General features: G+C 34.4%; 3 protein-coding genes and 1 long non-coding RNA gene across 19 annotated transcripts in view; 2 read left to right on the top strand and 2 right to left on the bottom strand.

Moving 5' to 3' along the window:
* LOC124175734 (neuropathy target esterase sws) overlaps positions 1-5,107 on the top strand; it is a 21,375-nt gene extending 16,268 nt beyond the window's left edge. For 6 of the 9 annotated variants that reach the window (XM_046556197.1, XM_046556198.1, XM_046556193.1 and 3 more), the window contains 3 exons: positions 2,601-2,921; positions 3,300-3,607; positions 4,764-5,107. In XM_046556197.1, coding sequence (XP_046412153.1) covers positions 2,601-2,921; positions 3,300-3,607; positions 4,764-4,865 — 731 coding nt within the window. In that variant the 3' untranslated portion in view covers positions 4,866-5,107. Of the gene's footprint in view, positions 1-928; positions 1,046-2,600; positions 2,922-3,299; positions 3,608-4,425; positions 4,483-4,763 lie in introns of those variants that run through there. The other 3 variants (XM_046556196.1, XM_046556195.1, XM_046556201.1) reach the window with 3 other exon arrangements.
* On the bottom strand, positions 3,729-11,603 carry LOC124175736 (folylpolyglutamate synthase, mitochondrial-like). 4 transcript variants are annotated; one of them, XM_046556212.1, is made up of 4 exons: positions 11,469-11,603; positions 8,926-9,049; positions 7,685-7,800; positions 3,729-7,410 (listed from the first exon to the last, which is right to left on the bottom strand). In XM_046556212.1, the coding sequence occupies exons 2-4, from the start codon at positions 8,998-9,000 to the stop codon at positions 5,931-5,933; spliced, it is 1,671 nt and encodes a 556-aa protein (XP_046412168.1). In that variant the 5' UTR covers positions 9,001-9,049; positions 11,469-11,603; the 3' UTR covers positions 3,729-5,930. The 4 variants fall into 4 exon arrangements, with proteins under 4 accessions (XP_046412168.1, XP_046412167.1, XP_046412170.1 ...); XM_046556211.1 differs by having other exon boundaries at positions 11,461-11,598; XM_046556214.1 differs by having other exon boundaries at positions 8,879-9,049; positions 11,461-11,598.
* On the top strand, positions 8,008-23,384 carry LOC124175737 (uridine-cytidine kinase). 5 transcript variants are annotated; one of them, XM_046556217.1, is made up of 6 exons: positions 8,008-8,812; positions 11,622-11,912; positions 13,605-13,861; positions 19,184-19,329; positions 19,477-19,623; positions 21,823-22,877. In XM_046556217.1, exons 1-6 carry the CDS (start codon positions 8,810-8,812, stop codon positions 21,954-21,956), a joined length of 978 nt encoding a protein of 325 aa, XP_046412173.1. In that variant the 5' UTR covers positions 8,008-8,809; the 3' UTR covers positions 21,957-22,877. The 5 variants fall into 5 exon arrangements, with proteins under 5 accessions (XP_046412173.1, XP_046412174.1, XP_046412172.1 ...); XM_046556220.1 differs by lacking the exons at positions 8,008-8,812; positions 11,622-11,912 and adding exons at positions 12,302-12,391; positions 12,492-12,557 and having other exon boundaries at positions 21,823-22,878; XM_046556218.1 differs by lacking the exons at positions 8,008-8,812; positions 21,823-22,877 and adding an exon at positions 22,902-23,384 and having other exon boundaries at positions 11,616-11,912.
* Positions 16,216-19,261, bottom strand: LOC124175741. The gene is made up of 2 exons (XR_006869224.1): positions 18,322-19,261; positions 16,216-17,746 (listed from the first exon to the last, which is right to left on the bottom strand). It is a non-coding gene; the product is annotated as an uncharacterized LOC124175741 (long non-coding RNA).
* Positions 23,385-23,451: the final 67 nt, after the last annotated feature.

The raw sequence follows: 23,451 nt of genomic DNA on the forward strand, positions 1-23,451 counted from the left end.
GTTGGTCAACAATTACATTTCTACGTTACAGTTGTACGGTAATGTAAGATTTCCCGAATTTTTTTCAGAATAATTTGTGAGGAGTGAGCAAAATGAGACCATAAACATTAGAATCAGATGGAAAATACCTTTTCCAATTTTCTGATATCTCAACTTGTGTGACTCGAACTTACTTACAGTCATTTCTTTTACATAGTATGGTTGTTGTTTCAACATCTGATCTGTATTCACCATCATTGCAATGAATAACATTGCTGAAGATTTTTAACGTGGATTTTGTTTATTTTCTAACTTTCGATTCAGTGGTCCAGCTGATGACTCTTTAATTTCTGTTGAAATGCAATTTACACCAATTTAAACAATATCCAAAACCAAATTCTCCTCATTTAAATATAATCTTCAAATAAAATACTCAACAATACTCATTTTAATATATCAAAAGCAGGCAACTTTTGTTTGAAACATTTTTCTAGGTTCCTGTTATCGCTGTTGAATATAACCACATGTTTGATTTAAATGGGATACAAGCTTCTATAAGACTTGAAAACAAAAATGAGAATCAAACTGTCTTTCTTTGAAAAATCTAACATGTTAACAATTGTGTAAAACCTCTGTACAACCTCATACAGCCATTCTATCTGTGCTATGCGATATCGAATACGACCAGATTGTTTAGCATATCATCTTTCAAGCAGTTACGTCTGTTGCTAATAATAATCAACCTTTGATGGTTAGACTTACAAATTTTTAAAGAGAATTTCTCCCCTTGCTTGAACACAAAATGGAACCAAAATGTATAGCTAGTCGTTATCGCCAAACTCCAGTGTACATTCATATACATTGGTTTTAGAGCTCGCTCCCGTAGCCAAAAGATGTATATATAAATGTAAGAAAACAGATCATGAAAAGGTTAGTTTCCTTGAGACAGGCTTGTTATGGAGGTACTGCCGGGCGAGCATGTCCATAGCTGGTATTTTTCCACCTATTTGCGATCCAGCTGACGGACATCTTTTGGTTGACGGGTGCTACGTTAACAATGTACCAGGTATCATGTATTTCGTGATAGTTAATTACTCTTAAATTACATTTGCAAATTAGCTAGTTCATGTTTTTGATTTTTCTTCATATTTTTTAATTTTTTTTTTCTTTCGACAATTTCACACTTTCCATTTGATCACATTTGTTCTACGGTATTATGTAAATACTGCTCTCTCAACTATGTCCGATTGAGGAAGGATGGGCATACCATCATACCGTCTGTATTTAAAGTTGGGAGAAGAGAAAAATCATTTCAAAAATCTCCAGCAGTGTTATTTGTGCTAATGATGACGAACACGAATAAATCAATATCTGTACTATGCAATACAGATGAATCTGTGCACATTCGAAGAATACAAGCTGAGGTATCGACTGCTTGAGAGTTTTTAGAATTAGAACATTGAAAACGAATACACTCTTTTTTTTCGTCAGATTCTCATGGGTCTTGGTTCATTTCGTTCGCTAATTAAATGACCACAGATTGTTTGAAAAAAATTTTTAAGACAAGTTTTGTTGCAGCATAGTTATAACGAGCAATTTTAATTGTAGACGAAAATCCGTTTTACAATATTTACACTTATCTGGATTTATTCATTCTGGTCGTAACTGTTAAAAAAAATGTTAAATACCGGAATATATTAGAATCAGACCAAAAACTTGAGAGTTTCATCATTCTGAAATTGTTGATACCTCAGCTTCTGTTAGTCGAATTTGCTCAAAATCATTTCTATTACACAGTATGGAAATTATTTCATTGGTGTTCACCATAATTGGCACGACAAACATTCCTAAAAGTTTTTTTAAACGCAATCTTTATTCTTTCCGCATTTTCGATTCAAACCCTGTAGCCTGTATATGTATATGTTTAATAAAAAGCAAAAATTTGGACCCATTGAATGCAGAAACAATCATTCCAATCGCATAAACTGGTTAATTAAGGTGCAAATGATAGTTATCAATTTTGTTCATAATTTAGCAATGGTAAGTTATATTCGTGAATCATAGCTATTTCACTGTCAGTTTCTCTCTTTTCCCAATTTATGACTACATTTTCTCATTGGCATTGGCACTCGTATGCAAGTATGACATAGTTTAAAATTCTGATCATTCTAATTTAGAATCTTTCCTCTGCGCCCAACACATTTTCGATAAATCTTATAACAGTCTAAATCGTCAAGCTCTAGGCTGACAAATGCTGAAAAAAGCACGGCTGTTAATACTAACGATTCTGTAATCTCAAAAATACATATGCCAGGTCTTTACGTCGGAAACTGGAGAATTTTTCATTTCAGAGATGTGTTAAATTAATTATACTTAGTCAGGGAATGAAAAGCGAGGTTCCTTTAATGCTGCATAATTATTTAGAATAAAACTTTTTACAGTATTGACAGACAATTGTAACACACATACATCTGAAAAAATTTACAAATATACACATTGCATAGCACGCACATTATAAATCATGAGCCTATCGAGCATGTCTTGTTGATTGAGAATTTGGCAAATGTATATCTATATATTACTTTGTATGATACATACACCCTTCTTACTTTCTATCAAAGCCGATGAAATGCTTCGACAAGGAGCTCATCACATACTGGCAATAGATGTTGGTTCCCAAGATGACACTGACTTGACAAATTACGGCGATTCCTTGTCTGGCTGGTGGTTGTTGTGGAAACGCTGGAACCCGTTTGCTACAACTGTGAAAGTTCCAAATCTCCCCGACATCCAGTCTCGATTGGCATATGTCAGCTGCGTTCGCCAATTAGAAGAAGTCAAGTCGTCCGACTACTGCGAATACATTAGACCTCCGATCGACAAGTACAAGACCTTACAATTTGCAAACTTTGACGAAATCAAAGATGTCGGTTATCATCATGGTAAGCGTGAATTATTATTTACATTTATCCAAATCAAAATTTGAATTTTTACTAACTCTTTACGTTTTGTGGTCTGAAGAATAAATTAAGTGAGTTTTATGATTTCGGTTTCAATCAAAGTGGCTCTTGGCAACATAGAACCGATTAAATTTTGCATTCGATCAGTCTAGCAGGTTTAGAGTTATTTAAATGACATGAATTTAAAAAATTTTTTTTTATTTATTCACGTTTTTCGAGCTCGAAATGCATTTAAGCAGGAAATATGCAGGCTCAGTCATCAAGGTTAGCCAGATTAATTACTTGTTTGAGCTTGTTATATCAAAGCGATTGATCAGTACTTGTGAAAACAATCAAACATCTTACGACAACTGGTTACAGGTAAAACATACTTTGATGGTCAACTGAAGGCAGGAGTATTACCAAGATTCAATGCTGACCGAGAACATGCAAAAGCAATGCAGGCTAAACACCAAGCAGCTAATCAACAGCAATACCAAGCATCTGTGTCAGCTTATACATTCACCGATTTGGCACAAATGGTTTGCAAGGTATCTCGAGGCAATCGTTACGTCGATTTAGAGCTTGATTCCGATTCGGAAGAACTAGAAGAATACGAAGCAGATTTGGAAGAGGATGCACACGAAGTTGGCTATGCCTCCGAACCTACCGCTGGGATTCTAGACCAGGCGAGTACACTCTTTGACTGCACGATTCTTCATCACATTACATTTTCATTTGAGTCAATTTAGCCAGACTGTCATCCTCGGAGCCTTCGATTTAGTTGTGATGTATTTTTTCAGTTCGTGGCAACAGTTAAATTTAGAAAATTCGTATCCAAAAGGTTTACTACAAAAAAAAACTTCAAAATATACTGGAAACTTCATACAAATTTAAAAATAAACGATAACATCTCTTAGCTGAACTAAGTTAGAAATCTTCAAACTAGAATCCTGAAGTTCCGAGCCAGTCAGTACGTACATACTCAACTGAAAATATTCTCAGATAGGTGCCCGTGATAGTTAGGTTCTATTTTACACTTACTAGCATCTGTATCAATCGATGCTAAGATATTGACAGTCTTGGGGGTGCAATAGTGTGAATGATAGTCGTCACAACTTTTAATCACTTGAATTAGTTCGAAGTAACTGCTTGAGAATTCAGAATTTTATAAGTACTATGGAACTTTCGCGAAAATGGTGAGTTTTTCCATTTAAATTTGTGTGTGGGGTTGATATAACGTAAAAGAACGCAAGCTTTTTGAATGTTAAAATTCATCTTTAGCTAAAAATGTATCACTTCGAAGATCGTTCTACAGGATGAAATGAAATATTGTGTCTAAATTCAGCTTCACTTTAATTGTATAATTCCTAGCGCTTTTTATTACATTTAATCAAATTAATACTTTGGCATAGTTGTTTTGAAGACTAATGATCGTTCATGTATAAAAAATCATGGGTTAATCATTGTGTACGCCTTTTAAAGAAAGAAATGCTACATTTTTCAGCTAGGACCATCACTAGGACGTTACGGATATTCTCCATTTTCTCTGTAGCTGTGCATGGTAATTAATATAGTATCAACGAAACAAATTATCCCCGTAACAGCTATAAGTTTATGCTTCATTGATTTGGGTTGGAATTAACTGTGGCAATTTTCAAGTGTGATTGTTCGCTAGTAGTCAAATGCATCTTTCCAACATCATTCTGCCATATTATCATTAAAACAGAAACGGAAGACGCTAAATATTTACGTAATTTTATCAATGCCTTTGGAAGATACTTTCCAAGTTGATTATTAAAGGCATTGAATAACATGTCTTCGACAATTGTTTTTATTTTTCAGAGTCCGGAAGATAATCGCCTCAGACGAAGAGCCGGAGGTTCCCTAAGTTTGTCGGAAAATGAGGCAGAGTGCGAAATCGACTATCGTTCGAAGATGTTTTGATCCCGTTAATGGCGTAGGCGGAAATCTTCAAACTTCTGTTGATTACTTGTAAATATTTAATTATACTAGAAATTTTAGTTCGTCTTCTTTCAAAAGTACAAACGTAATCCACAAAAATTCGCAAGCAGCCGGAAGCTTGCTTGCGTTGTGGTACACCTATCAATGCAATGTACCACTAAAGTACATATTAATATTGTTATTATTAGTGTTAAGTATGAATAATAACTATTGTTTCTACTGAAGATTTTTGATTTCTTATTTCCATCCGATACAATTTTGTGTAGTGTATCGATTACTGAATAAAAATAAGAATACGAAGACAGTATAAATTGGTTTGAAAACCTGAGCAGTATGCAACTAGGACGTGAGTAAGTAAAATTATTTTTCGCTGAGATCTAATGCAATGGTAATAATAAAACTTTATTCTAAGTTGACTAAAGACGTTACAGAATGTTTATGATCATCTATTATTATCTATTTATGTACATCTTTTAATTCAAGTATTTAGGGATGAATATGATCACATTTATGCAGAAAAATCGTTTTTTTCTTCCTTTCTGTAGCAAAAGAAATTTTAGTATAAAAAATATGTAAAAATTTTCACGTAGATGTTATGATGATCTTATGTAGAAAAGTATTCAATCGCTATACAACATAAAATGAATACAAAGCGAATGACATAAATATTTATCCCCACATGGTACGTTCCCTTGATCAATAAATCGGGAAAGTCCTTATTCGGCATATGTATGATTATTTTTATAGTGTACAAAAGTAGGTTTCCACTTCCTGGAAAAATCTAGGATCCTTAGGAAATTTTACATTCACAATTTAGTCGGCAGCCTATGATTCAGCATATCATAGCTAAACAGAATTTTGCAGTAAAATAAAATCAATGAGAAAGAATGATATTAGCATAGATAAATTTTAACTCTTAGTTTTGATTTGAATTTTAACCACAACAGTGAATCGTCACTGCTCTGTTTATTCCATATTATGTATGGAATTTTGCCCGTCTCATTACTGAATGATATTGATACATGCGTTAAAATTTTGGACCTCGTATCAGTAATTCGTTTTCATAGTTAAATTTGGATCTAAAACTAATAATGCAGCACCTACCAAGTGCAGAGACCCAGTGATAAGTACCTGTGGTTTACCTTCATCATTGTTGGTATTTCTGTGTGAGTAAAACGTGCTAGTGATGTGCGATAATGCTTCGCAAACATTTTTTAATACCATTGAATTTTCTTCACCCCATATCTCGTGATTTCTCATGCATCTTTCATGCTGTAGACTACTTGTCGTTTGCAATTCTAATTGATCTAGCTTAACGGTTTTCCCCGATATGTTTGGTACAAAATAAACTTTTTCAAAGTGCAAACGTTTCAGTGGCTTCAATAGTTTCAACACGTCTCGATCGCCCGTTATATTGAATATCAGGAAACGTTTTGCGCCCTTATTATCTACCTTACTTAGATACCAAGAGGCGCAATGTTCAACACTTTCAGATGTGTGAGCACCGTCCAAGTAAAAGTCCATTGTTCTACCACACAATACTTGCGTGCGACCTGGCCACACACAGCGAGACAATGCGAGGGCAGTTTTCTTAGGGGAAATTATAGAGAAATCATTATTTTCATCGAGAGTGGCGGAAATGGAAGAAATTTGAGACTCTGAATGAAGGAGGCTACTATGATGTAAATTCTCTTTGCCATTAAAAGTTGAATTGAACTGTGACCTACGAAGAATTTTTGCAGCACAAGCATTATTGTTTTCGCTCGTATCAATAAGACGATTATTTGCTTCGTTACCGTTTGAAAATCGTGAATTTCTGTTTGCCATTTTCAGAATCCAAGTGTGCGCCAATTGTACAGCTAAAGACGCGTTAATCTCTTGAACAGGACCAGGTATCCCTAGATCTGGTGGATCTCTGGTCCAATAGTAAGATTTGAAATCTGGTACCATTCGTAGTTCACAGTTTCTCTCGATAGCCCTTTGCTTGATAACGTTTACAACATTGTCTGGTTGTGGAACTGTGAATGCGATTGAATTTTCTTTCAATATGCCTGACTTCTGGTGCGCAATTTCTTCCAGCGTGTTTCCTAACAACATGGTATGCTCCAATCCCAGACTGGAAATACCAACACACACAGGATTTCTGACAATGTTCGTGCAGTCGTATTCACCGCCAACACCAACTTCAAGAATAACAACATCGATGTCAGCGTTTAGAAATATGTGAAACATTAAAACAGTGATGAATTTAAAGTATGCAGGCATATCAGTTTCGCTTTCCTTCTGACTACTCAATTTGTTGAAGACATGCCAAAAATATTTTGCAAAATGATCCTCCTTTATCGGCTGCCCATTGATTCTTATCCTTTCCGTAACATGTATTAAATGCGGCGAACTATAAAACCCTGTGCGATATCCATATTGGCGCAGTATCGCCTCCGTGAATGCGCAAGTCGATCCTTTCCCTTTGGTTCCTGTGACATGTATTATCGACAGTTTGTCGACATCTTCAAGAGTCAAACCAGACCTGTAAAATGGACAATAATTTAGAGAGTAGGATGTAGAAGAACTGTAAGAAAGTGGAAATGTGTGAGAATAACAGGAATTTTTTAAATCGCAGAGAAAATCAGGCGCTATGATTCAATAAATAATTCCAGGAGCATCCCGAAACTTGTACGGAGTTAAATTGTTATTGTAGTTTTACCAAGGCAGTATTGAATACCCAATGAATGAGAATCAGAAATAAATTTGATACATATATGATACAAAAAATACCCATATTAAAAATTTTAATTATGTACCGAAAAAGATATTTTTTCATATCCTGAATGGATTCGCTTCCCGAAGAATGATTCGTTTTAGCTGCCCTCAAGTACTGTGCATTTGTTTGTAAAGTATTCAGAGCACGTATCACGTCCTAGAAGTAAGTGAAATTGATAGAGTGAATGTGTAAAGTGTGACAATACATTAGCAAAAATAAATACATCTCATTTCTTCTAACCATGATTATGAGTAAGTGATATCTTTGTAAGATATTGCGTTACATTTTAAAAGCCTTCATCAGCCATTATCTAATTCTTTATTGTGGGCTGATTATGGTTAATCAGAAGACTTGTCAGAGAATCAACACTCAGTCATAACAGTGATAGTGAATTATTATTACATGTTTGAGAATCATCCAACAATAATTATTCAGTGAAATGTAGGAAATAAAGGTTTTATCACGTAAACGATGGCTGTGATATCCGAGTCGAAAGATAGGAAAAAGAGAAACAACTGTTTCCAGTTCTCTAACATTATTATTTGTACCAATGATTGTAAGCACGAATGAAACAACATCCCTATTGTGTGGAAAAATTTTTTTTGAGCAACTTTCTACAACGCAAGAATTAAAATGTTCGAAATACTTGAGCTCTGGTATTTTTTATCCAATTCAAATGCATTTGAGCTTATTCTGTTCACCACGGTTTTTCAGAAATCGTCTGAAAAAAATGTAACACATTAGAATCGGATCGTTGAACGTTTAATTATAAGACGCTTTACACGAATTTTTCAAACCTAATTAGCTCGTGCTATTCGAATTAGCTCAGAATTATTTCTGTTGCATAGGGTCTGGGGGTGGCGTTTTACTTTTTCTCATCATTGGCACAAATATCACCGTTAGAGATTTTTTAAACGTTTTCTTTTTAATTTCCTAACTATCGATTCATACGACACGGCCGGTTCATCCTTGAATATAACTCTGTGACAATAGAGAGCCATACGGGCAGATTTCCAAAGCGTTTTTGTTATCAGCTGCTTGTACAAAAAGAATTATTGTAAAGACATAAGAATATCTGAATATGTGTTGATAATTATTATAGTATGTCTTTTCCTTTCAATTCACATGGTGAATTATCAATTGTGTGAGGGAGTGATGAATAATAATGGTACGAAATATACATTAATTGGTGAAAAGTTTAAATTTTAATCGAAAAGCGTTTCAATAATAATACCATTGTTGCCAAATGTGTTTAAAACGGCGACCGGGAATACGACGTACCTCGTAGCTCGTGCCGGTGGAGACAAATCGTCCGCGTGTGATAAGTTGTGTCATTTTCTTACAAAAAAATGGCATATCTCCTGGATTTGATACAGCGATACGGCGTGACGACGCAGTCCGTGCCCTAGCAATTAAAATTCTAAGGTCAGATGGTTCACGGACTGCCGATAACGAGTTAATTCGTATAACACAGATTACGTCACGAAGTGCGTCGAACACATTTTAAAAAGTTAACGCGAGCCGAAGTCGCGCTGATGTTAGATTGTTATGTTATTCTGCCGCCAACCAGCGTCAACAATATACCCTCAGAACAATACGCCAATTGTGCATCTCTTCCTTAACCACTTAACTACCAAGGCGTCATAAATTAATACAATGATTTCGGGTATCTCAGGTGAATATTTACTTTTGAAAGCATATGTTTTAATTGTTTTTGAGGTCAAAGAATCCGATTTTATCCATAAAAAATTATTTTTTCCGTGCATTCATACATAAATGGCATCATAGAATAAACTATCATTTTCTCTCTTCGGGATGAATTTTTCTTTTGAAAAACATTGAATGGTAATATTTTTGAGTTCAAATACGGAATTTCAAGAATTATAATACTGAGTCAACGTGGTTTATTATACAGTCTAGCCTATAGCTTATATTAAAAAAATGACTCGGTAATTCTTGAAATTGCGTGCTTGGACTAAAAAATATTATTATTCACTGTTTCTTAAAAGACAAATTCATGCCGAAAAAAGAAGATAGTTTGTTCTATGACGCTATTTGAGAAGATGATAAAAAATTCGTCAACTTCAAGAGCTCAAAACTGTATGAATGCGCGGACAAAATAACTTCTTATGGTCATAATCGGATTCGTCGAACTCAAAAATTCTTAAAATACATGCTTTTAAAAGTAAATATTCACCTGAGATACCTAAAAACGTTGAACTACTTTGTGGCACTATTTCGCGGTTTTGCAGTTACGGCACGCGCGCGCTTGAGGCCGCTATGCAGTTAAGTGGTTAATATTACCCACGGGCATAGAGAAGTTAGATATAGCCCTAATTAGGGTGAAGCAGAAGAAAACAGCGAACTATACGCTTAATTAACTATGATAATTTTGATTTGCGTGTGCAGATATTGATCAGCGATAAAAAAAAACCGCTACGCGAGCGCAGCTATTTTTCGTTATCAATGGAATTCTTCAAAGAGATTTTTATCCATTCTGCCAAAAATAATTACACGTAAGTTTGGGGCGGGATTGAAGTTCCTAAAGAGACTAATTCCGAATTATTTGGTGGCGAAACTTGAAGTAAAGAAATCAAACGTTTAAGAAACAACAAAGCTGCTAATAGTCGAAAACCCGACGGCTCAAAGTTTCGAAATATAAGATTTCGAAAATTCAACTTACGATAGATCAAAGTTCCGAAAAGCAAAGTTTCGATAAAGAAAAACTCTGAAAATTGAAATATACTCACGCAGCGTAATTTGTTCAACGAGTGGGTATGAAAAATCAGCAAAAACTGAAAATCGGAATTACCAGAATTCCGAACGTAAAAACATCGAAAATTCAAAATAAAAAAAATTCAAAGTGGTGAAATTTCACCAAGCCAGAAAATCATAAAACTAAAAATTTTCTATCATTCAGAATTTCGATGTTTCAGATTTTTGAATTTTCTCATTTTCGTACTTTAGGAACTTTGACTTGTCAGAGTTATGCCTTTTCGGCATTTTGTCCTTTCAGAACTTTGAGCGTCGGGTTTCGAACAATTCGAAACTTTGATGTTTTGTAAAAGTTTGATTTCTTTACGCCAAATATGGCTACAAAAAAATTCGAAACTCGGCGCTTTCGAAACTTTTAAAAGTCGGAATTTCAACCCCGTCCCATAAGTGTTGATTTTCATTGTTTCAACCCGTCCCCATAAGCGTTGATTTTTATTGTTTCAACAATCCTCATTTCCATCGGTGATTCTCAAAAATATGTCAACTAACATCGTTTATGTTCTAATAAACCGATAATAAACGCAGTATCTGCTGATGATTTATCATCAGAGTTTTTACATCGTGAATTAGAAAAAAGATGACGGTGAAAATCGGATGCGTTTAATAATAAATAGAGACTAACGGGCGTTGCGCCTCGTTGTCAACGCACAATCTTAAAGAGCTCTCCGATTGTTCGTATCTCCCGCGGTTTGCAAAAGTTACAATTAGCGTTATTTCGACCAATAAGGAAATCGGGTTTAAACGCAAATACTGCGTTATCGTCTAGCTAACTTCAAGCTCAAGTTTCCCGAGCAGTTAAGATGAGTCAAGATCACGTTTTTCGGCGTATCAATGTACACACATAGTGTATTTGTTTAGAACATATGGAAATCGACGCAATGGGTCGAAACACGTACGAGCGATTTGAGGAAATTTAGCACAGTTCTCGACCAACCACAATCGTTGTATAACAAGAAAATGCTCAAAAGCTGTAATCGAGCGAGCCTTGCAACCTTGATCCCTAGTTACAGATTATTTCCTTTACAAGGTTAAAGTTAGTACAAAGTTACGAAATAAAGTTGGTTTTCAGCAGTTTGTAGTTAGCGCCTAATCAGCAGCCCTTATTTTCCAGTTTTCGTCTATTTCGAACCGATCGATAATCGACAGAAGTAGCACCGAGACGCGTAGATTCGCAAATATGCACGTGTCTTTTCTTTATGCAGGCGAAAGCAGATACGGCGCAGTCGCAACTTGATGACTGGTTCCGCATTGGTGGTATCGACTGCGTTAAGGAACCGCAACTGCTTCTGATCACCACGTCGCGTGAATTGTTACACACATGTTTTTCGTTCATGAATAGGCACGTTGTACAGAGTGTTAGAAAAATGGCTGACGGTACGATGAATCTTTGTGCGTCACGAAAGATGTCGTTCGGCATAAATGGCAGGCTGAACGGCGTCGAGGGAAAAACGCCCTTCCTAATCGGCGTGTCCGGCGGAACTGCTAGCGGCAAGGTAAAAGTCCACTCGAAAATATTAGCGGTTATATCGTTCCTAGTCATTGGTACTCCAATTTGCTGGACACGAGGCGCAGTTTCTCGACGCTACACGTGTCGCATCGAGTGCGTTTTTATTCGCATATGGAATGCAACACGCATTGCATTGAGCGATCATCATCTTGATCGTTTTTTCAAGCTAATAGTCAACACGTTATTCATACTCATGAATACAACGTTCAATTAAACACTATAGCCAAGAATACCAACGAGGTTGAAGTTAGTAACGTTATTGTAACGAAACATTGAGGGAAAATCACTATTTTCTTAATTTTACAATGATTTTTAAGGAACTAAGATTTCGAAATATGAGTGTGTTTTGTTTTATTACTAACGGTTTTTCCATAATTGGCATGAATCGTTATGATAACTTTTCTACCTTCAAACAATACCGAATGCATTGTTGAAGCTCGTCTTCAACCGGCGGAATATCGCAATGTAAATATTACGGATTACTCCTGCATGGAGCAACAAAATAATTTTCTCTCCCAAGAGATAAGTTGACAATTTGCAATTAATGAATTTGATGCTTTCTAAGTTGTTACAGAAATCAATTACAGTTTTAAGAAAACGCGCTTGCTCTGTCGGTAAAATGAAGAAAAAGGCAAGCAATAAAAGCAGTTTATATTTTATTGAACTATTCTTATAGAGTAATTCCAAAACCTTAGATGCAGTAATGTTACAATATTCATTTTCCTTGACACTGTACTACCGATATTGCTGTGTCTCTGTGAGATGGAATATAACATACAGAGATCCAACAATATTAACACACAACTTTAATTGCAATGAAAAATATCTTTGTATGTAGTATTTATTCTAACCGCAAGTGAAAACTACATTTTTCATGGATACAAAAAGAAATTTATCACTTAGGGCAGATGAAAATTTTCAATTCTGGATGAAACAAAGGTTATATTTTTTAAACATACTCAAAAACAATTTAGTAGAATGTTTGAATTATTCGGAGCACCTTAATTTGTCTTCTCAAAGCTCTAGCCTTTCGATAATCATTGACTGATGATCGTTGAATTCAGAAAGTATTATCTTTATGAAGATTTATAAGGAAAGTAAAGTAGAGCCAAAATTTTATAGCACTAAATATATACTTATACATAATACATCATATAAAAACAATACATGTATAAAATAACGATGGCTGCTCAGCTAAAAATGATCGATGCATCGATTGATGGAGTCCAACAAAATTATCAAACGCAACTCAATTGATTCGGTAAAAATTAATGGATTAATCGATTATTTGTTATTTTTTTAACATGCATATGAAACCAAAATGTCGTAAATTTCAGTATGTAGACTTGATAGTGGAAAATATTTTTCAATTTCAGGTGAAAATATTCATTTATCTTTCATTTATTCTATCAAACAGATGTACTTATTAAGTAAGACAATGATAATAATTGATACTTTAATCACATGAATTGATATTGTATTGTACCAGTCATGGGAGTAAAAAACAAAAACCGATTGTGAGGAAAAAGTAATCAACTACACACGATTATTCGGAAAAAGATAATGAATTATATTTTTAGTCATTCTTAGTATAAAATGAAATATCATATTGACGATATTAGGAACACCATTTTATTGACTATATCATGCATCTTATAACATTGACACGAACGTTTAGTCCACAGTTTGTAAGCGGATAATGGAAAAATTGGGACAGGTGGATATGGATCACACGGAGCGCCAAGTTGTCTGCATATCGCAGGACAGTTTTTATCGGGAGTTGACCCCCAGTGAGAAGCTAAAAGCTGAAAAAGGACAGTTCAACTTTGACCACCCAGATGCATTCGACAACGATAGAATCCTGCGGACCTTGAGAGATATTTTGACTGGAGTTAAATGCGAGATACCAGCCTACGACTATCGATCTAACAGTATGTATGTATCTCTTTCGGTCGTATCTTGAAGTCTTTTTCTAAATCTGCGAACTTGTTCATAGATTAAAGATGAATGTGTTTCATTATCTGGGTCAAAAATTCAACAAAGAAATAAAAAATCTTTGAGAAATCTCCAGCAATGTTATTTGTGCCTATGACAATGGACTTAAATGAAGCAACATTCCTATTATGCCATAGAAACGATGCTGACGAAATTTGCCCATAACAAGCTAATATGTCAACAATTTCAGAAAAGGTTTTATAATTAGAGCAATGAAAATGATCATGTTCGACTTTAATTTTTTCGGGCTCATTTTACTCACGGACCAAAGCCTCGATATTTTGTGAAAAACGTATACGAAATTTTATATTATAGATAAATAATAACATGCAAATGTAATTGTTGACCAACTTTTATTTTACCGTACTTACAAAAATTTATTTATATTATTCCACTCTGAAGATAATGATTTGCGAAACTTTCTTCAGACGATCACTAGAGTTCTTTATGATGAACAAAATAACCCTAGAATTAGATCAAAAACATCAATATTTAATCATTTTGAACATTCTAATGATAAAACCATTATCCCAGTTGTTGATATATTAGATTCTCTATTTAAATTTGCTCAGTATCATTTTTGTCACACAGTGTAGAGATATTGTTTCATTTGTATTCACTAGAGCTGTGTATAATTTAATTGGCTGAACGGCAAAGACTGTTATCCTGATTCAGCCAGTTAAATTATACAGTCTCAGTAGCGTGTCCTATATTTAGGATGTTGACGAATTTTTTCACGTACACCCCCAAAATCAATTTCAAATAATTCAAAAACAATTGCTTAATTTTCTCAGAATTTTATTTCAACTCTAACCTGTGCCAAAAACAGGGTGGATTTCCCTGTTTAGAATACATGTGTTTCAGACACATCCCAAGTATATATTTTATTACAAAAGTAATAATATTTTTAATAAATCTGTAATTGCCAAGTTTTAGTGGTCATTACTGCTACTATCGCAGAAAAAATTCACGGCATCATACCATGCAATCACGACCTATTGCACACCTTCGAAATAAAAAAAAATGTCAGATAATCAAACCGAGAGAATATCTTGAAACAGTGAAAGGCCGTAAAATGATTGCATCGGCGACGACGACGATTATGCTTTCATTTTTATTATGTGGCATTCCCTGTCAATACATAATCGTCGTCGTCATCGATACAGTCATTTTACGGCCTTTGACAGTTTAAAATTAAAGATGGGATGGCCAGCCTGCGAGAAACAGACGAAGAACGTAAGTGGTGCCGAGTCGGCGATGACCGACTGCGAACTTTCAAGATATTCTCTCGGTATAGAATACATTATCAAGAGGACAAAATATTTGATTTTTATATTCTACAAATTAGCTAAATTTATGCAATCTAGCATCCTCAGATCAATATAATATGCTCTCTTTCATAGTATTATTGGCTACGGTATAATTATCTGGGGTGGAGCCTATAAAAACAATTTAGATCCACTGCACAGACTACAAAATAGAATATTGAATACAATAAAGAAGAGTCAATTCAGGCAAGACAATCCACTGAATCTGCAGCCATTATATGCTTTTGAATCTTTGTACTTTAATTACGATAACCCTAAGAATACATTCCTAAATTCGGAAAGCAGAACTAGAAATAAAAATATAGCCCTTCCAAATATGACGCTAAGAGTGAGTGATAAAATCAACTCTGTTAAAGCCGTAAAACTATTCAATAAGTTACCTAATAATCTCAAACCTCTGAGCAATACTTAAAGAACTGTTAAGAACAGACTGAAAAATTGTATTAGACTCTACATGCTTTTGTAAGTAGAATTATTTCCATAATGTTATATGATTAACTGGGTCTAACTTGTGCATCTACAAGAACGACAGTTACTATGTTAAAGTTTAATTCAATTTCAATGTGATATGGATACAAGTAATCGTGTTATTATTTATGTCGTATGTTTTATGTATGTTACTTAATTGAACGTTAGCTGCTAAGTTGTTCCAGATCTGTGTATAGGTAACATTGTTTACCTGTTCATGGATTACAGTGTTATGTAATTTTTCTGGTTAAATAGACATGTCCAAAAAACTTGAATTTTAAACGGGGAAATTCACACTGTTGTTGGCATGGGTTAGAATTGAGATAAAAATCTGAAGAAATTAGGCAATTGTTTCTGAATTATTTGAAATCGATTTGGCGGGTATACTTGAAAAAATTCGTCAACACCCTAAATTGGGACACCCCAAGCCTCAGTCTCTACTATCATTGATATGAATAACACTGCCAAAAAATATTTGAACAGTTTTTTCTGTTTTCCTAATTTTCAATAGAGATGGCGAGGTCCATTAATTCTTAACGGACAGTGAATTTTCACGGAAATTTTTTTTGAAAAACTATCGACTGAAAGTGTTGTGGTAATCGAGTTAAGGTGCACAGTTTTTCTTCTTCAATGACTAAATAAAGGAACTTTAATCACTAAATAAAGGATACACTCGGAAATGATTTTTTTGAGGGCTGGTTAATCGAAATTGATTGATTTGTTAACTTATTCTTTGACTGCAAATATCTCGTATATTAGATTGAAATTGAGATGACTTTGAGATTCGTGTGATTTTGTTTTTTGCAGTTATAACTAGGTGTGAAAATAGTTGTCATAAGGTGTGAAACATATCACTTATTAGAACCGTTTGGAATTTGGCATGGATTTTCTGCACCAATGTAATTTCGATGCCTGAGAATAATATTTATAAGGTCATGTATTATTCCTACCTTTACCAACCGAACAAACTCACCCTTTCGCTTCCTATATTAACTAAACAGACGAACGGAAAGGGTTCAAATTTCGACAATGCGTCACTCTTTTCTAGCAGTATTCAAGAAACTTACTCATATCCCAAAAATCGTTTAAAAAAACGTGTGGTTTTTTGACATGTGTTACTATTCCTACATTTCCCGCATCTCACTGGCCAAAAAGTGCATAACCGAGATACTTTACGCAATTCCTGAAAGAATGAGGAGTAAAATGAGGCATTGTGAGACTGTTTTCATGCAATATTGAGGTCGCTAGACGAGAACTGGGAATTACAATAATTTCGTAAATAAAAGCTACTCTTACGCTCAGCTGGTCGCACAGCCAACCAGGGAACGCTCGACTGTGCTGTGCGCCCAGTGTCAAAAGAGCAATGCATTGTTGAAATTTTAACCCTTTCTGTTCGTTTTTTTATTTAATATAGGATGAAAAAGGGTGAGTTTGTTTGGTCGATAAAGGTAGAAGTACTATTTTTTTTTTTTTACAAAAATCTTGTATATTATGTTTTAAACAGACAAATTAAAACTTTTAAAATTGAATAGTTTACATATTATCAGTTTATGCCAAAATTATATCACTATAAAATACGTACGCCTGATTTCGAAAGTTCAGATGAACAATGCAATTTGCGTCCTACATCAACCATTATTACTTATACTGGTTCTATTGTGACCAACAGCCATAAGAAGAAATATTTTTTTGACATCTAAGAAACTAAGTTAGAAATGCGGAACGAATAATACGAAAGCAAAATTAAACTTTTAGCAATGTTTACTTTGAAACTTGTAAAGACAAGACATTTATTGTTGTATATACTGTTGTTCTACATTATGCGTTGTTTATTACTAAGTCATATTAATTAATTATTATTCATAGTCATATTAATTAATTATAAAAAAATATTAATTAACCATCGAATTTACAGATTTTTGAATTAACACCCACAATTATTGTAATAGCCACAGTTATTGTTTAGACGGATAGACTTGCGCCTCGAACAGCCTCCGCAATATGGTTTTGGGTACCAGGTCGGAGCATCCTGGACAAAAAAATTAATTGAAATTAGTGTTTTGGAAAATATATTCTTGAAGCAGGGACAAATACAGAAACACAGAATGATCAAAATAATTTCCAAGCAGTATGTTCGGATGAATTTTTTTCATCAGCTTGAATTCGACAAAGCAGAAACTTAGATGAGATTCTGCATTGAACGGCAAATTCAAACTTACATTAAAATGCAGTGTTCAAGTGGATTATGTGTTTCAATGTGAAGTTATGAAAAGACAAAATTCCACTTAAAATATTTTCAGCAATGTTAATTGCACCAATGACGGTGAACTCGAATGAAACAACATTTTTACTATATCGTAGAAGTGTGTCTGAGTGAATTCGAGTAACACAAGCTAAGATATGACTAATTTGAGAAAAGGTTTTATAATTAGAACCTTCATTACGATAAGACTATGGGGTTTTTGATCTGATATCAAGGTTTTTGGGCTTATCCTATTTACTCCAGACATTTCCAGATATCGCCTAAGAAATTTAATAAGCTTCAAGTTACAAAATTTTTACAAATAGTACTTTATAAGCAATCGTAAAGTATTCCAAACTTACGCAAGGTTCGTTGCAACTGCTGCACAGCGAGAATGTCGGTTGATGAACTGGGGCTGGGAGTTGAAGTACAGAACAGCCACCAGAACACTTGTCGTAACCACACTTGTTACATGCGTCTGTATCGCTGATTGCAATGGCAGAAACAATCGCAAAAATGGCCAAGGCTCGGACAAGTTTTCCATGCATTTTATTCATTGTCTGGTTCAAAATAACTTCACTCAAAATCTTTCAGTAACGGACAAATCTTCGGTAAATTACAATTGTACCTTTTTTTAAAAAACGTTGGAGTTTTTGTCTGTTGCACTTGCTGTTTGTCTGATGCCAAGTTGAATTCTGCAATCGTTTTTATATTCGACACCTTATCATGTGTAAAGTGAAACTCAGCAGATTTTGAATGAGTTTACAAACAATGCGGAGTTTCACGCTGAGCTGGGATGGATGCTTGATAATATAAAAAACGTGTACTGATTGTCACGGTCATTCTTTGTCTTGAGTTTTATGAAAAATAACAAACAGTTTGGTAAAATATTTTTCTTCAGCATTCTCACTTGGTTTGTGTCAGCAATCTTACAAATCGTATGATTGTTGAATATTTTATTGACGCAAAAGCATAATAAGCAACATATCACGCAGTTATTACATCAAGTCTTCGCGGAAATATAACAGTATTTATGTACTCATCGTGCTTTGATTTGTCATTTAATTAATAACAAGCCCATTATGTAAATATAAATTGTAATTCTCATGATTTCTGCAGTTCACTTGTTCGGAATATGAATCAAATTTTCAAAGTCAATATAAAACTGTTTTGAAGCCGAATAATTTATTCAAACAATCTGTGATTTATCTTATCTTGTTACAGATTAAAAAATCAGATCACGACGATTTATCCAGCGGATGTCGTTCTATTCGAAGGAATTTTGGTATTTTATTTTCCAGAAATTCGAGAACTTTTTCACATGAAACTGTTCGTTGACACAGACTCTGACACTCGCTTAGCCAGGAGAGGTGAGATTGCTTCTATTCCAGTTTCCACACGATTCAAAATACAATTCGTTTTTCTGGAACATTATTTACGTAGCCCTGATAAAACGAATTTTTTGTCACTGAATTATTATTGAACAAATCAATTGACGAATTGGATATTACTTTTAGTGCCAAGGGACATCAAAGAGAGAGGAAGAGACTTGGACTATGTGCTGAATCAATACATGAACTTTGTGAAACCAGCTTTCGAGGAATTCTGTTTACCAACAAAGAAATTTGCGGATGTCATTATACCAAGAGGAGCTGATAACACAGGCAAGTCTAGCTTAATTTAAACCACATGGCAATCAAAAATTTTCAACTAGTGTTGGCTTACGCCAATGTTGCTGTTTGCAGATCTAGCAATCGTTCGGAAATCAATACGAATTATGTCAAAGGCTGGAAATTTCTCAAATACGTGACTCAAGTCATGTGCACTTGCTTCTTTCATGTAGGAGGTGGTGGTAGCAGTTACCGATAAATGCGCTATTTTGTCTGAATAAAAAATTAGAAATGGACAAAAAACTGTATCTAAAATTTTCAGCAATGTTATTTGTACCAATGATGGTGACCCTAGTACGTAATAGAAATAATTTTAATCAAATATGGATAACACTATGATATTCACAATTTAAGAAAGGTTTACGAATTGGAACATTCATGAAATGATTAAACTGGTGGTCTTTTATCCAATTCCGATAATCTTGGGTTTATTTTGTTCACCTCATGAATTTTTGTAATTATGGTTCACCAGATGTTTCTTAATAATAAAATTTGTGCATTAAATCTAAACTGTGATGCAAGATATCCTGAATATTTTATTATATCAAAGTTAGTAACGTTATCGTAATAATTCATGCTGAGAAAAAAACACTACTTCACCATTTTGGAATTGCTTCAATTCAGTAATAAAACAAAACACACTCATATTTCGAAATTTTAGTTCCTTCAAAGTCATTATAAAATTAAGAAAATAGTGGTTCTTTCAATAATGTTTTATTACGATAACATTACTAACTTGAAAATCGCAATATTTTTCTGACAATTCGTGGAAATCTGGTCAGCGGGCAAAATAAGCCCAACAACATTAGAATCCACACCTGACCCCAGGGTTTAAGCATTTTGAACGTTTCAATTAGAAAGCCTCGTCTCAAATTGTTGATATCTTAAATTATGCTACTCGAGTTTACTCAGATTCAACTCTATTACATAATAGGGATTTTGTTTTGTTGGTGTCACTATCATTGGCGTAAATAGCGATGCAGTATATTTTTGAAACGGATTTTTCCTTTTTTCTGAATTTTGCGTCTAGACGGTCCGGCCCATCTATCCTCAATTCATATTTCATTTACGTTTATAATATTTCCATGCAACTTTACTAACACGCAACGCGAGCACCGCTTGACTTGAATTCGAAGTTCGCCTATTTTCACAATTGCATATCGACTGTCGTATCAACCTGTGAAGGAGCGGGGTTGAAGTTTCGAATTCGAAAAGTTCCAAAAAGGCCTAATTCCGAATTATTAGGTGGAGAAACTTGCAGTAAAGAAATCAAACTTGAATGAAACAACAAAGTTTCGAATGATCGGAAACCCGACGGCTCAAAGTTCCAAAATGCAAGATTCCGAAAATTCAAGTTACGGTAAAGCAAAGTCCCCAAAAGTAAAGTTCCGACAGAGCGAAATTCCGAAAATTAAAATATATTCGCACAGTGTAGTTTAGTCAACGAGTGGGTATCAAAAATCAGAAAAATCGGAATTACCAAGATTCCCAAGGTAAAAATATTAAAAATCCAAAACAAAGAAAGATCAAAGTGGTGAAATTTCACCAAGCCAGAAATTCAGAGAACTGAAAATCTTCGATTATTCGGAATTTAGATGTTTCAGATTTTTTAATTTTCTCATTATCTCACTTTCGCACATTCGAAACTTTGACTTGACCAAGTTACACCCTTTTGGAACTTTGAGCGTCAAGTTTAGTAACATTCAAAACTTTGATGTTTCGTCAAAGTTTGATTTCATTACTTTAAGTTTCGCCACCAAAAAATTCGGAATTTCAACTCTGCCCCCCTGAGAAAATTCTGAAATTTCAAGAAGTACAATTGCATATTAGAATTTCTGCACTGAGTATTTGAGTCTTGATATTATAGCTGTTCACGGAAACAGCATTCCAACACTGACCAAGTGTTTTTAACCGTTAAAAAGTATCCAGGTTCTCAACGTTGGTCAGTCCTCTGGCTAGGCCGAACAAAGAGCTCATTCGATGAATCCATGTATGAACATTAAAATAGTTCATCACATTACTCTCGGCTAATTTCATCTCTATCAAGCTATGAGTTTATGTTTTATGGGTGCTGCCCGGTGGTTGAGGGTACGATTAGTGTGGCGGGATTGAGTGTTGTGTTTAAAAGAGCGAAGCAGATCAAATGTACAGCGATTTACAACAACAAATGGTTTGTTTGTGGTATGTTCGCAGTGGCGATAGACCTAATAGTGCACCACATCTGGGACATTTTACGTTCGAAAAAGGCTGAATCGTCATCCGGGCAGCATTCATACCTCCGCCATCGTAGGCGAACATCAGCATCATCCGACACGCTCAGCAGATGACTGATCTATAATCAACCGATCGACACAGTTTATATATTATCATAACATATTTCTAACGATTTACAATTCCTGATGATCAGCTATGCCCTCGAACCATGTATTATCCATATTTTCTTTTTCTCACTGCGCACATGTGGAATGATTTCAGTCAAGTGAAATATTTTTCTACACATAGCACGCCTTACTTTGAACTCATTATACTAGCTGGTCAATTGAGGACCACTTTTTTCTGTTATAACCACCTCTAAATGGATGATATCCTTTTATCGCTTGTATTCAAGCATTTAGAGTGATTATTGAGCCACGTCATACGACAATAAGAGAAGCTATCATTTAAACTCGGGTAGAAAAGCCATAAATTTCGAAATACATCGTTCAATTATTGATTTTGTATGCACCCATATGTATTTACATTACGATAATTTTTGCACGTAAACAATTGTTTTACATTTTTTACTGCAAACGAGTGAATAGATATAATATTCGAATGTTTATACTCTTGAATCAACATCAAGTCATCATGTATTGTTTCATAATTTCGTGTGATATGATATGACCTTTATATGCATAATAAATCCAATGGACAAATATAATAAAGATTATGATATAAATTTAGATATGACGATGAAACGACGATTTTAAAACTAAACGTCAAAGAATGCTGTGAAACAAATCATCTTTCTCTCCGTGTATTTTAAAATATATCCAATATATTCAATATACTCAATATGAGAACAATAATAATAGTAATACTGTGATGGAATAAATGTGTAAAAAAAAAAGGAAAAATAAATGTTGCAAAAAGTTAGTTGTCTTTTATTTGAGTCATGTAGCTTTGAGTATGTTTCATCGTGTTCTTGTACATTTTTATCTCATTGAATTTATATCGAAAAATCTAGTTCGAAGGCTTAAAAAAAAGTAATAATAAATTGGGGTATGTTACAGTGGCTATAGATTTGATCGTGCAGCACATAAGGGATTTCCTAAGTAACCGAGGTAGAGTTACAATGGAAGCTGAGAGTCCTATTAGCCGTGCGGAAGGCGGATTCAAGAGACCTCATTAAAGATTATTAATGTTAAATCACTATTTAGTATAATACACTGTTATTCTAAAAGGTAGAATACAATGAAAACTGTTTTGAGAGTAATCAGGTGAATTGAGACAGCGTTGATTTGCAACAATGACATTGTCGACACTTTAATGTTTTACATTATGCACTTTAGATTTTGTAATCATCGCGAAGGATGATCTGCTTTGCCCTCCACGTTTACATTTTACTCTCTATGAAGCTCAAAATCTAAAGAATTGCACTGACAATTAGTAAAAGTAGGTATATTAAACATTTTCGGTCGATTGATACGTTGCCAAATGCCGCTTCTATTAATCAAAATCTTCAAACGAAGTTTCAGTGACAGTCTCAAAGCAGCTAAAGTTTATAAAAAATATTAAATTTTGAGCAGCAAGTCCACGTCAAATTACCAACGATCATTGTTT

Source organism: Neodiprion fabricii, chromosome 2, assembly GCF_021155785.1.
Source record: "Neodiprion fabricii isolate iyNeoFabr1 chromosome 2, iyNeoFabr1.1, whole genome shotgun sequence".
Classification (NCBI taxonomy): Eukaryota; Metazoa; Arthropoda; class Insecta; order Hymenoptera; family Diprionidae; genus Neodiprion; species Neodiprion fabricii.

What these genes read in the sequence shown, in the direction of transcription:
- LOC124175737 (XM_046556216.1), top strand. Translation starts at nt 11,616, where the DNA reads ATGCAGGCGAAAGCAGATACGGCGCAGTCGCAACTTGATGACTGGTTC. An exon ending in GCGGAACTGCTAGCGGCAAG is followed by an intron (nt 11,913 to 13,604) that starts GTAAAAGTCCAC and finishes ACGAACGTTTAG; the next exon opens with TCCACAGTTTGTAAGCGGAT. An exon ending in GACTATCGATCTAACAGTAT is followed by an intron (nt 13,862 to 19,183) that starts GTATGTATCTCT and finishes ATCTTGTTACAG; the next exon opens with ATTAAAAAATCAGATCACGA.
- LOC124175736 (XM_046556212.1), bottom strand. Translation starts at nt 9,000, where the DNA reads ATGCCATTTTTTTGTAAGAAAATGACACAACTTATCACACGCGGACGA. An exon ending in CCACCGGCACGAGCTACGAG is followed by an intron (nt 7,801 to 8,925) that starts GTACGTCGTATT and finishes ACTTACTTCTAG; the next exon opens with GACGTGATACGTGCTCTGAA. An exon ending in ATGAAAAAATATCTTTTTCG is followed by an intron (nt 7,411 to 7,684) that starts GTACATAATTAA and finishes TCCATTTTACAG; the next exon opens with GTCTGGTTTGACTCTTGAAG.